The 14,928-nt window shown below is 39.0% G+C and overlaps 1 protein-coding gene across 3 annotated transcripts in view; it reads left to right on the top strand.

Annotated features, from left to right (window-relative positions):
• The window catches only part of LOC126269845 (protein henna), a 108,437-nt gene extending 96,338 nt beyond the window's left edge, over positions 1-12,099 (top strand). For all 3 annotated transcript variants that reach the window (XM_049974022.1, XM_049974023.1, XM_049974024.1), the window contains 3 exons: positions 1,866-2,128; positions 11,255-11,484; positions 11,744-12,099. In XM_049974022.1, the coding sequence (XP_049829979.1) occupies positions 1,866-2,128; positions 11,255-11,484; positions 11,744-11,900 (650 nt within the window). In that variant the 3' untranslated portion in view covers positions 11,901-12,099. The remainder of the gene's footprint in view (positions 1-1,865; positions 2,129-11,254; positions 11,485-11,743) is intronic.
• Positions 12,100-14,928: the final 2,829 nt, after the last annotated feature.

The following is a 14,928-nucleotide window of genomic DNA, read 5'->3' as shown; positions in this document are numbered from 1 at the left end:
AATTTTGTGACCTGACTATAAATGTCAGCAAATGACGAAGAACGTGGTCTACACTACGTTTCAAAACACTTTGCTCACCTTTAAATTTTCCAGAAATAATTCCAGCTGAATGTCTGTAGGATCCCTCAATCCAAGGAATACCACGATCAATTACTGGCACGATTTTGGTTGCTCAATCGAGCCGACTTGCTAGTTGCATTTTTTCGGCACGGTATTTTGACAACCAGCCCAGAACTATTTATTATGTGCGTCGCTATCTGAATTCCTCTCAGAAGTTGAAACATTGTGGCTGAAATCCACGAAGGGATTGTGCATAACAATACAGATCGCAGCACCTGAAGAAATTATTAACCTTAATTCAGTTTATTGGTGGTGCGTTTCGAGCTGCTAGTGCCTATCTTCAGGCATTGAGGCTATAACATATCATTTGTGACACTAAAACTAGTACCTAGATTATGCATATTTTTTGTGTTGGCAGGATATTCATTAGGTCAGATTGTATGCCTTCCTACATAGAAATAGAAAAAGTAAATGGTCTATTTCTAACCACAAATACGTGCGGATTAGCAAATATTTTTCTTCATAATTGTGCTGGTGACTGTGCAAGCACAGATTACATTTCTCAACCCTACAGCGTAGGACTGCAGTTCAAATGGTTCAAATGACTCTGAGCACTACGGGACTTAACATCTGAGGTCATCAGTCCCCTAGAACTAAGAACTACTTAAACCTAACTAAACTTAAGGACATCACACACATCCATGCACGAGGCAGGAAGGATTCGAACCTGCGACCGTAGCGGTCTCGCGGTTCCAGACTGAAGCGCCTAGAACCGCTCGGCCACCTCGGCCGGCTAGGACTGCAGTGCTGAATTAATATACAGTTGTAAAACTACTGTAGACTATCAGAAACAAATGTATATTACGGTAGTTTTCCTAGTAGCCTTGATCACTTAATGTTATAACTGCATTATCTGTATTTTAGGTGTGTTGCATATCTATCGGGCGTTACTCCGTTTGAGTCGCATAGTTCGTGTATGTGATCAATGTCTTACGGAATTCCGCTAGAAACCAGAAGTGTCTCGAAACTGACTGAGGATGTATAAAGGGTGCACAACCTATGGAACATTTTTATTCTACATAATGATCCTGCTGTCTGTTATTTAAAAATAAACATTATTTGTAGAAATTGTCAATATTTAATTCAGGCTTTACTGGAAAATTGTTTATTCGTAAACTAAAGCAGAGGGAAGTTGTAGTTAAATATGAAAAAAATATATAAATGTTATCATACAGCGCTAGAAAAGGTTATTTCTTCAACAACAACAAAAACGTAAACTAAAAAACTTACCACAAAAGAAAAGCACAAACACTGCTTCAATATTTCATTGAGCTTACATAAAATATACTATTATTCATAAACGACATTCACATTTATCAATAATAACAGGGAGTGCTTGCCTTTGATCATGATGGAGATTTTATATCTGTGCACGTTAACTGTACTACTATCGACAGTAACTGCTTTGGTTACGTAAAACTGCAGAAGTTACGCGATCAACTAATTTATATTACTTATGAAACTCAATTTATATTTTGTAAGGATATAAAATGCACAGTGAACTAACGCTGAAAAATGTGCGTTATGATTATGCGCAAAAAAACAAACAAAAAACAAAGACAAGTCGTCGGCTACCGGTTTGTCTCTCACACATTCATTTATGTGTGTTTTCCTACCAATGCTACCAATACTACCGATAAACCTACAATTTACTACATCTTTTGTGTAATGTACATAGACTAACGAACCGTAGTTTTGGTAGGGCGCAACTCTAGTTAGGCGTGACGTGTGGCATTTGTCGGCAGACTGCACGGGCTTCACACTGCGGCCGGTAGCCGGCCTGCTGTCTTCGCGGGACTTCCTGGCCGGGCTGGCGTTCCGCGTCTTCCACTCGACGCAGTACATCCGACACGCCAGCTGCCCGCTGTACACCCCCGAACCCGACGTGTGCCACGAGCTGCTGGGCCACGCGCCGCTCTTCGCAGACCCCGCGTTTGCGCAGTTCTCGCAGGAGATTGGCCTCGCCTCCCTCGGTGCACCTGACGACTACATCGAGAAGCTTGCAACAGTGAGTACTGTAGCTATCTCACTGGCGCCAAGTTTGGTATTCTGTGTGGGACGGGCAAAACTACGGATATACCAAAAATACAACACATTACCATGCCTCGCCTCGTATGGTGTAAGAAAACCTTGGGCATTCAAAACCACTTCCAGTCCTCTCGCAATGGATTACAGGTCCTGTATGGTTTTCAAGAGATTTTTGTTCCATTCTTCCTGCAAAATAGTGGTAATCTCAGGTAACGATGGTGGAGGTGGATAGGAATCACGCACCCTTTTCTCCAAACTAGATCATAAAGGCTCAATAATTTTGAGATCTGGCGATTGTTGTGGCCATCGGAGATGCGACAATTCATCCTCGTGCTCACGAAACCAGTCCTGAGCGATGTGAGCTGTGTGAACAGGGCCCATGCCGTCTTGGAACACAGCATCACCGTTGAGAAACAAACATTTTACCATGAGATGGACATGATCTGCCAAAATGCTCACAGAATCCTGGACAGTAATGCAACCTTGCAGAATAACCATTGGACCCATGAAATACCGTGATATGGCTGCCAAAATCGTCACTGAGCTCCTGCCAAGTTTCGCTCTTGCTACTGGACCAGAATCTGTAAATAGTGTGAAACTCATCCGACCAAATATAATTTCTCCATTGCTTCATATCCAGGTTTTACACCTTTGACACCAAGTTTTCTCAGTACCGGCATTTGAGTCACTGATGTGGAATTCTGGAATTCCAGCTTGTCCTGCAATTCACGCCTGAAGGAGCTCACTTCGTTTTAATCATACAATGTAGGCTTTCACGGCCTGTGTTGTCTTCAGTTGAAACTTCCGGGCTGACAGGCCGTGGTCGATGTATAAAATTTCCACCTTAACGTTTCGTCTCCATCTGCAGGAGACATCTTCTGAGGTCATCCGGCTACTGCCACTGAAGCTCCAGGTACTCTTGCATTTATAGAGCGCATAGAGGGCACCACCATTCGTCACGTGATGCCGACGGTATGCCTATCTTTGAAAGGCGTCATCATTCTCGATTAAGAGTAATCGATTGTAATTCTGCTGGCGCAACGTCGACATCCATATTTTGTCTAACTTTAAAACTTCCTCTTTTCTATTAAAATTGTTATGGTGTTTGTGAATCTCTATTGCTTCTCTATACATGCGCACATGATAATGGGATGTTTGTGCTAGAACGCTTGTCTCTTCGTTTTGTTTTGGTGTTGAATCAAGAATGCGGCATTCAGTTCTGCAGTGACTTTTGTACCTGTCGTCCTCTTCAGTGACAATCTGTCACGATCCCTCAATACGGCTTTCGTCAGCGTTGTGGCACAACAGATGTTTTTCTGCTATGCCTGTGCGTGGTATGTCTTTGATACGGTGCCTCTCGGAACACCAAACACTTTGACTCCACTGGTTACCGACACACCAACCATACGAGCACCAATAATTTGCCCACGTTCGAAATGACTTAGCTCGGACATAATGCACTCACAACTGCACAGAATACTGTTCTGACCACGACCGACAGTTGCAACGTGCTGAGGACTCTGCACAGGTGTCGTTGGTAGCCAAGTAAAACAGCGCATTCTGCAGGCTTGGCTAGCATTTGCATTGACGTTCAATTTCTCGCTGTGTTCTCCTACTTTTGTCCAACCCCTTTATATTCAACGTTTCAGCTTCTGTCTCGGAACAGTGAATGGTCCACATGGTTCATACTGTTGTTTCTCTAATATCCACTTCTTTTCCTGTTTACACTATTCTCAGCTTCATGTTTAAAGCGTGGTTTAGAGTTTCATCAAAGCACGTCGTAAGAGTATAAAATTTGACCTACACTAACAGGTGGTACATCTACATGTAATCTCGACAAACCACTATGAGGAGCATGTCGTCGGGTATTTCCCATTGTACTGCATATTAAGGTGTCTTCCCGTTCTACTGTTGTTTACAGCACAGGAAGAATGACTACTTAAACGTCTGTGTGCGCCCTGTAATTAGTCTTACCTTGTCTTCGTCCCTGCTATGGGACCAATATTTTGGGGGCTCCAGTACATTCCCAGACTGCACACTTAAGTCTTGAAGCTTTGTAATTGGGCTTTCACGGGGACATGCCTTCAAGCGTCTGCCAATTCAGGTTTCTCAGAATGTCTGTGACGCTCTCTCATGAGTCACCTCTGTCGTTTCTCTGTCAATCATGTTTAATATAGGTCCCAAAGACTTGAGCAGTACCCTAGGATGGGTCACATGAGTGTTTATGAAGTAGTCTCCTTTACAGTCTGACTGTATGCTACACATGAGCTGGAGTGTGCCACATGGTTTGTTTACGGCTGAGCCTATAGGATCGTTCCATTTCGTATCTTGAGAGACTGTTGCGTCTATGTATTGTCTGCTGCCGAAAGAATTTGAGTGGGCTGTATGCGGCAACTGGCCAGATATACACTGTGTTGTTTTCTAGAACGGTATAGCGCACGTGATTCTATAAATATCGTCATGTCTCAACCAGAAAAAATTCCGAATACGAAAGCAGGGCCTTCAATGAAGTACAAACTTAAGAATACACGAACATTACAAAGACAGAAAATTTCCACAGCCTTCCAGGACCGATAAATGCTAAATGACAAACAACTGCAGATGATGTTTGAACTGGAGACCTGCAGCACGTCATCTAGAGATGCTAACCACTAAGCCACATTCTATGCAGCACAGCTCACGGCATTTCTCCCTCTCCTGGAGAAACAGCGACTCGCCATTTCGTAAGTTCTTACTGGTGCCGACTACATACCCTGAATTTATATCTTACCAGTAGTCCTCAGTATGGCAGTGCTACCGGCTCCTCGCATTTTGGTTGTGTTGTCACATCCTTTTTGTTATGCTGAGCATCAGAGGTAGCCGCTCCTGTCGATGTTTTGAGATCACTGGGAAAGTCTTCTGTTTCCTTGAACAAGAAGTCCACGTCATCCCTCTGCGCCCTAGGACTGTACATACAGAGGGCATGGATAATGTCTCTGCACTTTTGCCTCTCTGATGAAGGGTCATAAACTTTGACTTCATATGCGACGTCCAACAAGTGACGGAGGATATAATCTAAAGTACCGAAATCCAATAGTCTCACTTTCCGCACAGGCATAAAAATCCATTTCAAGTCTTCAGGGATGTATCTCAATGCCCAGTCCTTGGCATTTTAGTGCTCTTGGTCTTTCTCCTTGTCATCCGGGATCTGTATGCAAGTCAGTAGGTCTTACTTCTCCAGTTCTGGTGATGAATTATTAAACCATTGCATAAAAAAGGGGATAGATCTGATGCCAACAACTACCGCCCAATCTCACCTCTGACAGCTTTATCTAAAATTCTTGAAAAAGTAATGTATTCAAGAGGAGCTTCACATATTTGTAAAAATGAAGTGCCAGTACTAACAAAATTTCAGTTTGGTTTTCAGAAAGAGACAATTGGAAAGGAATGTTTACACGCAAAAACAAATGAAAATGACCTGCTGTTAATTAGTTCTTCGTTAAGTCAGACTCTTGTGGTTAGCTCAACATCTCCCCCCCCCCCCCCCAACAAACAGATCCACAAAGGCACCTGGGTTTCCAAAGATGGTAGCACTATCAATAAGATAAATCATATGCTGATAGATGAGAGGCACAAGAAGTGTGTGATGGATGTGAGATCGTATCGAGGAGCAGATGCGGACACAGACCACTTCCTAGTCATAGCCAAATTATGGTTACAGCTGTGCTACAAAATAAAACAGAACATACCCAAGAGCCAGTTTGATATTGAGAAGCTTAAGGATCCAGAGATATGCCAGCAATATAACATTAAAGTGCATAACAAGTTTGAAGTATTGGCAACAGACCATGCTGATGAAATAAGTGTTAACAAGCAATGGGAAGAAATAAGGCCCTCTATAACTGAAGCAGCTGAAGAAATTCTAGGAGAGAAAAAGCTAAGAATGAAGAAGAAATGGTTCAATGAGACATGTGAACAAGCTGTGAAGGGCAGGAAGAGATCAAAGGCCAGTGAACATGCTGGACAGATAATGTGCGATACAACAGGAAGCACTGAAGACTGTAAGAAAAGAAACAAATAGGATTCTGAGAACAAATAAAGTTCATGAACAATATGAAAAGGGAAATACAATATCAGACAGCAGGAAAATATTTCAGATGTTGAAACATGTGAGGAATGGCAACAGAAACAAAGCTTTAGTCATTAATGTTACGGATGGAAATAGGCTAACAGACAAGAAAAAAATCTGAATAGGCGGAGAGAATATTTTGAAGAGTTGTTAAAAGCTGAAGATCCAAAGAGCGTCTTTCCAACTGAGAATAATACAGACTGTGAAGGAGAAACCTCAAACATCCAAGTGATTCAACAAGATGTAGAAAGAGCAATGAGGAAACTAAAGAATAATAAGGCACCAGAGAGAATAGGATAATGGCAGAAATGTTGAAGGCAGGAGAAGAAACACTCCAGAAAGAGTAATGCTATCTCATAAAAGAAATATGGGGAGAAATGGAAATCCCAGAAGAGTGGAAATCACCCGTCATTCTCCCACTGCGTAAAAAGAACAGTAATATTAATTGTAACAACTACATAGGCATTTATGTCCTAGGTGAACCTTATACATTTCTATCTTTAGTAGTACTTGAAAACCTTTAGCCATTTGCAAAAGATATTGTAGGAGAGCACCAGGCAGGCTTCCAGGAAGGACGGTCGACAACTAATCAAATTTTCACCATGAGGTAAATCTGGGAAAAGTGCTGGGAATTCAACCACAGGTTTCTGGTGACATTCGTGGACTTCTCAAAGGCTTATGACAGTATCTACAGATTAAGTATGTACAACATCCTGAGAGAGCTTGGTATACCAATGAAGTTAATAAATGTGGTCAAGGTGTTCACAATGGAGACAATAGCCAAAGTCAAATATCAAGGCTGTGGGAGGAATTCCATATCAGAATGGATGTGAAACAAGGTGATGTTATTTCACCACTGTTATTTAATCTGGTCCTAGAGGAAGCAATCTGAGAAATGACAAGAGAAAACAAAGGGGTGATGGTCAATGGTAGGACAGATTTATTGGGTTATGCAGACGTCATCACAGTTCTAGCAGAATCAGAGGAAGAGACAGAAGAAACTGCAGAGGACCTAGTGCAAAATGCAAGTAAGATCGGGTTACAGATTAATGCGGAAAAGATTGAGGTAATGGAGATATCAAGAGAAGGCCCTAATGACATCCCATTACAGGTAGGGATATGGAAATTTGCTAAAGTGGAAAGTTTTAAATATCTTGGTACATGGTTCAACAGGCAAACTAATTTAAAACAGGAAAGAAACCAATACATTTGAAAGGGTCGAAAACTTATTTCAGTCTAAAGCAGATAATGTCATCCAAGAATCTGTCAATTATGACCAAACAAAAAGCATACAATTTCGTGATAGTGCCAATATTGTTTTATTGGACAGAAACCCTAAGCACAACAAAGAAGGTTGAAGGAAACTTGCTGGTCTTCAAAAGAAAAATTATGACAAGGATATTTGGACCTGGCCATGAAGGGAGCTCATGGAGATGTAGGAAAAACCAAGAATTATATGAGGTTATGAGGCAACCAAACATCATTCAAAAACTGAAAGTGCGCAGAATAAGCTTGGCAGGCCACATTGCTAGGAGAACAGCCACCTCTCAGGCAAAAGCCGTACTTATGGGAAGTTCTGATGGTACCCGTCCAATCGGAAGACACGGGAAGTGATAGGATGAGCTACAGAAAAACCTCTGCCGACTAGGAGTCCATGACAACTGGATCCAAAGTGCACAAGATCGCCATCTGTGGAGGAGCATTGTGAGGTCAGTGCATGATCTACAGGGTCCTCGGTCACAGATTTGATGATGATGATGATAAAGAACAAGAATTAGATGAGGAAATTGTAAATAATGTATTTTAGAAAATTATTAAGTGGTTTTTTGTAAATGTACTCTCACTAAAGTTTGAGGAAAAACTGTATATACAGTTCTGTACAGTAAAAAGCCTAACACAATCAATAAATATAGAATTTGAACAGAAATCTGTTGTTAAGGCAGAATAGTCCAAATTTTTGGTCGTGTCCATTGATCAGAAATTGAATTAGAAGAAAATGATCTTCTTATACTAGTAGGGTTATTGCAAATTTTAGCGATAAACATACCAGTAAATTAGCCTACTATGCCTGTTTTAGTTCACTGTGTTCATATAGCATCATATTTTGGGTTAAATCTGACTGTGGGCACAGAAAGAGGTGAATTAAGTTGCCACAAAAGCCTTTGGTGATCTACCAAATAGAATTAAGTCTGACAGATAGCCAACTAGAATTTGAAAACAAATTAAAAGAATTTGTGAATGACAACTCCTTCTACTTAATAGATGAATTTTTAGATATGAAGTATTAATTATTTAAAAAAAGTCTTGTAAAGAAACTTAAGTTAAACTGACATGTTCCACATCATTACAAAGTGTTGTATTCATGATCTATGGAATAAATATTAATGTAATGTAATACAGTCATCCTGAGCGTTTTCCGGTTGAAAGGGAAATTGCATATCAATTGAACAAGTAGTCACCAATTCAGTGGAACATACTGCTAAAGGTAGACTTGATACCAGATGTCCTCAAGGTAATTGTGGCAAGTGCTTTCATCACTGGCATTCCTAACAGTAGCTCACATAGTAGCTCTTTGTAGAGCCTTCATGAATTCAGATGACCAGACGTTGGAGCATCATGGTAAAACTTCAGGATACCTCACTGTAAATGAGCTGGGATGACAAGCAAACATTTTCACCCCACTGGATCATATTTCCCCTTGTACAAAGTTCTGTTAATTAATTCGAATTCTCCTTTGGTCAGTTCTTCACTCTTCAAGGCTTCTGTGGTTTTCAGCAATGCTAGATCTTCTCTTTGTTCTACGTATCATCATTTAATGGCGCAACTACTGAGATTTTGTCCATGCTGCTGAATACTTTTCAGTATAGTTGTCAGGTGGCTTAAATGTTCTTCAAATGTCTTTGAAAAATGACAGTGTCATCCAGATTGGTAAGACACACAATTCATTTATGCTGCCAAAGCAGATTGTCCATTATATGCTCAAAGGTGGTTGGAATGCTAAATAGTGTAATGGCATAACTTTGAACTCATAGAGTTCATCAGGAGGCATGAAGGACATGTTTGCCTGATGAGCATCATCAACTTTGATTTACCAGTAGCAAGACTCCATGTCCATAGTTGAGAAATACTTTGCACCTATCAAGAAGCTTAGTGTGTTATCAATGCATGGCAGTTAGTAGACATCTTTCTTTGTGATTTTGTTAAGTTGTCGGTGGTTTATGCAGAAATGCCAAGTGTCCTCCTTCTTCTTCACAAGAACCACTGGAGAGGATCAAAGACTACCTAAGATTCAATGATGTCATCTCACAGCATCTTCTCCACTTAATTCCCAGATTATCCATCATTCAGCGAGTGACACCATATTTGAACAGTGGCTAATTTGTGAGTGATCCCCAGTGATGGCATGGTGTTTTGTCAAGAGCTATTTAGTCCATTCTTTCTCCACTCCAGATACGAAAGCATATGACAACTAGACCAGATCTACTAACACTCACTGCTTAATTTTCACACCCTTAAAAGCAGTCACAAATCTGCTAAAGGTAGCTAGAACTGTTGCATGCAGTATCATGACAGCATGTATATTTCATGGACAAACTGCTTCTGCTGTAAGTAATAATGGAAGAAAAATGAAACTTTTTGACTGATGGTAGAAGGTGTAAAGGAAGATTGTTACCTCTAACAGAAATGCCGCTGCCATGAAACTGAGTGTTGACATTAACGTCAGTCAAAAAATTTAAATGACAATGTAAAAATAGCAGAGGAACCAGGTAAATGAAACATTCAGAGTTGTGTTGATACTACAAAAGTTGTAAATTAGGTGAACACAATGAAATCGCTTCAGTTGTGCAAAACCCTGTAGTGTTCAACAGCAGATACATCAAAGTGGACAAATGGTTCCACTTTGACAGCATTCACTTTCACAAGATGCACTTACATGTGAGGAGCAGCAGGAGACTTGAACTATAGACGCTGTATTCTTGTAACAGTGAAACTGTTCAGGATCTGTAATCATCCAAATGGCCATGTCGTGTTTTTAAATATGTTCTATGATCATACTGAAATGAGAATTTAAGTGCTAAGATTTTCATCAGTACATTGGTGTTACGGCTCTTGACATGCTTGTGAAAAGCCACAGTTGCATATCAGTAAAATAACAAAACTTTACAGGTCAAACAAAGTACTTAGAAGCAAAAACTGTTGTGATTTTTTGTCACTAATATGACCCTGCATAAAGTAACTTTATGTGTAATGCATTTCTATATGACAAGGTCAGTAATGCTTAAAGAGGGAGGAGAGGGAGCAACAAGCAAATTAATCCAAAGCATTTAGACTTTACTTGCACTATGTAGTTTTTAGTTCACAGGATGTGTAATTTAGTTATAAATCATGCTATCAACAGTAGTAATCACATGTCATAGCTTCTGTCCATCCTATCTCCTCTATACAGTATTATTTTTCTACATTTCAAAATTTTCATTTAAGGATTAAGAAGTTTACATTATTTTCTGGACAGACAATATTATTTTTACACCATATACATCAACAGAATGTTTCTTTGCATGGCAGTTATAACCCCAAATGCTGCTTTGTGGAAACTGCAACGTTATATGACAAAATGTATATGATGATGATGATGATGATGATATGCCTTTGTTATATTTGACTGTTTGATCAAAATTTCTGTATGTTCCAACATATAACGGTGAATTCCTTCTCTGCCTGAAATCACTCAGTATTATATATTTCACTTTCTATAGAAATGAACATATAGAAGTTTTATGACTGACTTCATCATTAGTGAAACAGACTTCCACAAGTGGTAACTGACACACTGCTATACAACTAGCATGATATTCCTGACTTGTGATGCATAAGGTGTTAAACTACTACCCTGTGTCATATCAGGAGAGAGGGGAAGTGGGGCAGACTAGCTCATGTAATGAGTTACCTGGAAGACTTGTTGAATCTAAACAGTATTCCTTTATTTTTTTGTTTTAGTGTTTCTGGTTCACTGTTGAATTTGGTGTGTGCCGTCAAGATGGTCATCTAAAAGCTTATGGTGCTGGTTTGCTCTCTTCCTTTGGAGAGCTGAAGTACAGCCTGAGTGGAAAACCAGAGCTAAGACCATTTGAACCAGCAAAGACTGCAGAACAGAAATATCCTATAACAGAGTACCAACCTGTCTACTTTGTTGCAGAAAGTTTTGAAGATGCAAAGGAAAAAATGATGTGAGTAAAATAAAATATTCATTGTTAAATTTATAATTACTGGCCACTATTATTATTGAAGGTGAAACTCTGAGTACTGCTGATAGAAACACATAAAATTATGCTGTATGTTTATACTAGAAATATTGAGAATTCCCTGATTCAGGAATTCTTACTAATAATTTTATAGTTTCCTAGATCAAATTTTCCTTCTGATCCATGTATATAGAATTTAATATATTTTCTAGTTACCTATTGTAACACTACTTTTTTTCCCCAGAAAATATGCTCATACTATTCCACGTCCATTTGGAGTGCGCTACAATCCATACACACAAAGTATTGAAATACTGGATTCAAAGCCACAGATCCAAACTCTGGTGGACAATATTAATGAAGAAATGCAGATTCTAATGGATGCACTGCGAAAATTATAAAGCAGCAAACATAGTTCCTGATCTGTATCATACCAAAGCTATAATATATAGATAGGTGTGTTAATATTATCACACAAAGATCGTACATTAAGCATCAGGTTAATTTACAGGTTAATTGTAAAAATGTTACCTCTATGTCATGAATACATCACTATTTTGTAAATACTCACTGCTCATTTCTAATTAAAGATTTTTTTTTTTACAATTTTTGTCTTATTTATATTTTTTTCTAATACAGTTCCTCAAATCGGTGCTTTAGATAACACACCAAATTAAATTAAGTCCAGGCATTTCACAGAGAACACTGTAGCTTACCACACATGAAGTAATCGCAAGGGAAGAGAGAAGACTTCATATCTACAACTGCCTACAAATGCTGTGCTTACCATCCTTTTACCCATAGTGTTTGGCCCATAATTGTCAGTAATCTGCTTATGAATTTTGACCATTTCCACATCTTTTGCACATACAAAATGTGGTTAACACAAAAACTGGATTTTTCAATTAACTGGAACATTTTAAATAAAGATAAACAAATGTAAATGTACAGAAATGCTTCTATTTGGTGTTTGTGGGTAGCCAGAAGATACAGGTATTTGGTGTGCCTGTACAGATTGCCAGCCACAACACTGCACCAGCCATATATAAAAACAATAGTTATTAGTCATATATGAAGATCATAAAGCAACATAGTGAGGCATTTACATCCAGTCTGATTTTGACAGTAGAGACCACACACAATTCTTTTTTCTGCTATCTGAAATGACTTTCATACCTCACAATAACATATTATATGAAAGGTGCCAAGCTACACTGAAATAATGACTCCACGTTAAACTGTAGGTCACCCAATAAAAGGATGTGTGTGCCAGTTCTCGTAATGGAGGTAGACAAGAATGATACCATCTTCAATAGGACTCTGCCTCTGAAAGCTTTGCAGTGTTCCAACTATTCTCCAGGATGATGACTGATTCACATTATTTTCAAATGTTGTTGTATTTGAAAACTTAGCACTCTAATTGCAGGTTTTAATTAAATGATACATACTCACTGCAAAGAATTATTTTATTCTTCATCCATTCATTGTCATGAATCAGACACTCATGAAGGAGAATCTTCAAGGATGTGGCACAAGTGAAGTTATTTACAAACAATGAGAAGCAGTTGTTTTAATCTGCATTAATAATTAACTATCATTTAACTGCTCTAAACTATTAGTGATAAATCAAGCTAAATTTAACATAGAAAAATTATGCCACCATTTGAGAAAATGTGCCACTTCCTCAGTTATTGAAGGTCCTATATAGCTGCCATTTATCTCTTCATTCTATGTTAGTATGTATGATTACTCATGATAGAACAACAGTTACCTACAGTTGTAATACAAATGGTTACTTACAATGACCTTTGCTACTTGTCATACATGAATACAGCTTGAGCTAAGATTGCCAGATAATATGTAAATGGAGTGGCTGATAAGGTACTTTCCAACTTTCTTTTGAGTTCATACAGGTATCAGTTTCTTGCTTGATGTCTAATAGTACTATGTTAGAGGTCATTGCATATTTTCCTAGAGACTGTACCTTCCTGCAAAGTCAGCGTGACAATTTTTTTTCTTACGTTTTTGTTGGGTAAATCACAATTCAACTAAACTGATTTTTAGTTTCAAAAATCAATAAAGAGTGAATGTACTGGGAAGTAAGGATTAAAATTTCAAGTTCTTTGATAAGAACTCTGGTAAATATGCAATTATCAGCTTTACACAATTTTACAATCACTCACATTTACTAAACAAATAATTTATATTCATTCCCTATTTTAACAATACAACATCGATGGAGATCATGCAAAATAAGCTAGCATCCTGATCTTGAAGTCAACTTACTGTGAGGTACTACTAAGTGAAAAACATGCAAAAGTGAGCTTCTTGATTAGATTATCTGACTGTTGCCTTCATTTTAACTGTTTACATAACTGAGTCCAAAGGAAAGTGACAGAAAGGATTTCAGTTCTATAATAAATGTCTATTTGTAGAATATTTTTTATTTATTTTGTTTTTCTAAATACTATTTATTTTTATTCATTTAGAAATATGCAATACCTATGTGAGACATGCATCTGAAATATAGAAGTGGTCTATATGAGTGGGTATGATCAGACATGAATGTATGCATACAACCACTCTCCGTGAAATGCACACTACATGTAGAACAACCACACAATCCACTTCGGTTCAGAGCTTGAGCAGGCTGTGTCATTGTGAGTGGAGCAATGCAAAGGGGACAATGGTACTCACAATGGAGGATCAGGTGTTCATTGTGGAAAGTTAAATGACAACAAAGCCATGGAAATGGTGTGGTCAGCTGTTCTCTGAGTAGTTTAATTGTGTCAAAGTGCCAGCAAAGAGTGCCATGTGTGCCATGCAACACTTAGTCAAAAAATGGGGTGTCTGATAGCATCTGTTTTGAGCAAGTCAAAAAACATTCCAAAATGTGCCCACACAGCAGAAAATGTGGCTCCAGTTCACCAGAAAATGCTTCAGAGTCCTACCAAATCAATGCAATTCATGTTGCAGGAGACATCATTTGTGTGGACGAATACTCCACCTGCAACTACACACACATTCCTACTGACTGACTGTTGTTCATGTATTAAAACCAGCATATACTCCTCAGCGCCTCCAATTTTTGTGTGTGGCTGTTCGCTGAGATAAGAATAAATGGCTTGGGCATTGATCCATTCTTTATGTCTGACAAACACTGCTTTCACCAAAGTGGCTATGCCAGCTCACAGAATCACAAGTTCTGGGCACTAGAGAATCCACGTAACTTCCACCAAACATTGTTGCATGATCAGAAGATTGGGATTTGGTGTGCAGTGTCTGCATGCTGCATTGTTGGACCCATCTTCTTCCATCAGATGCTGACTTCGACGCATTGCATTGCGTACATTTTGAAACCTTTTGTGGCAGCATTGACGGAGAAGGATGGAGCAACTACCCATACAGCTGGCCAAACCTGGAGCACAT

Source organism: Schistocerca gregaria, chromosome 1 (genome assembly GCF_023897955.1).
Source record: "Schistocerca gregaria isolate iqSchGreg1 chromosome 1, iqSchGreg1.2, whole genome shotgun sequence".
In the NCBI taxonomy this organism is placed as follows: domain Eukaryota; kingdom Metazoa; phylum Arthropoda; class Insecta; order Orthoptera; family Acrididae; genus Schistocerca; species Schistocerca gregaria.
The sequence above is the reverse complement of the archived record's forward strand: the minus strand, read 5'-3'. Positions and strand labels throughout refer to the sequence as shown.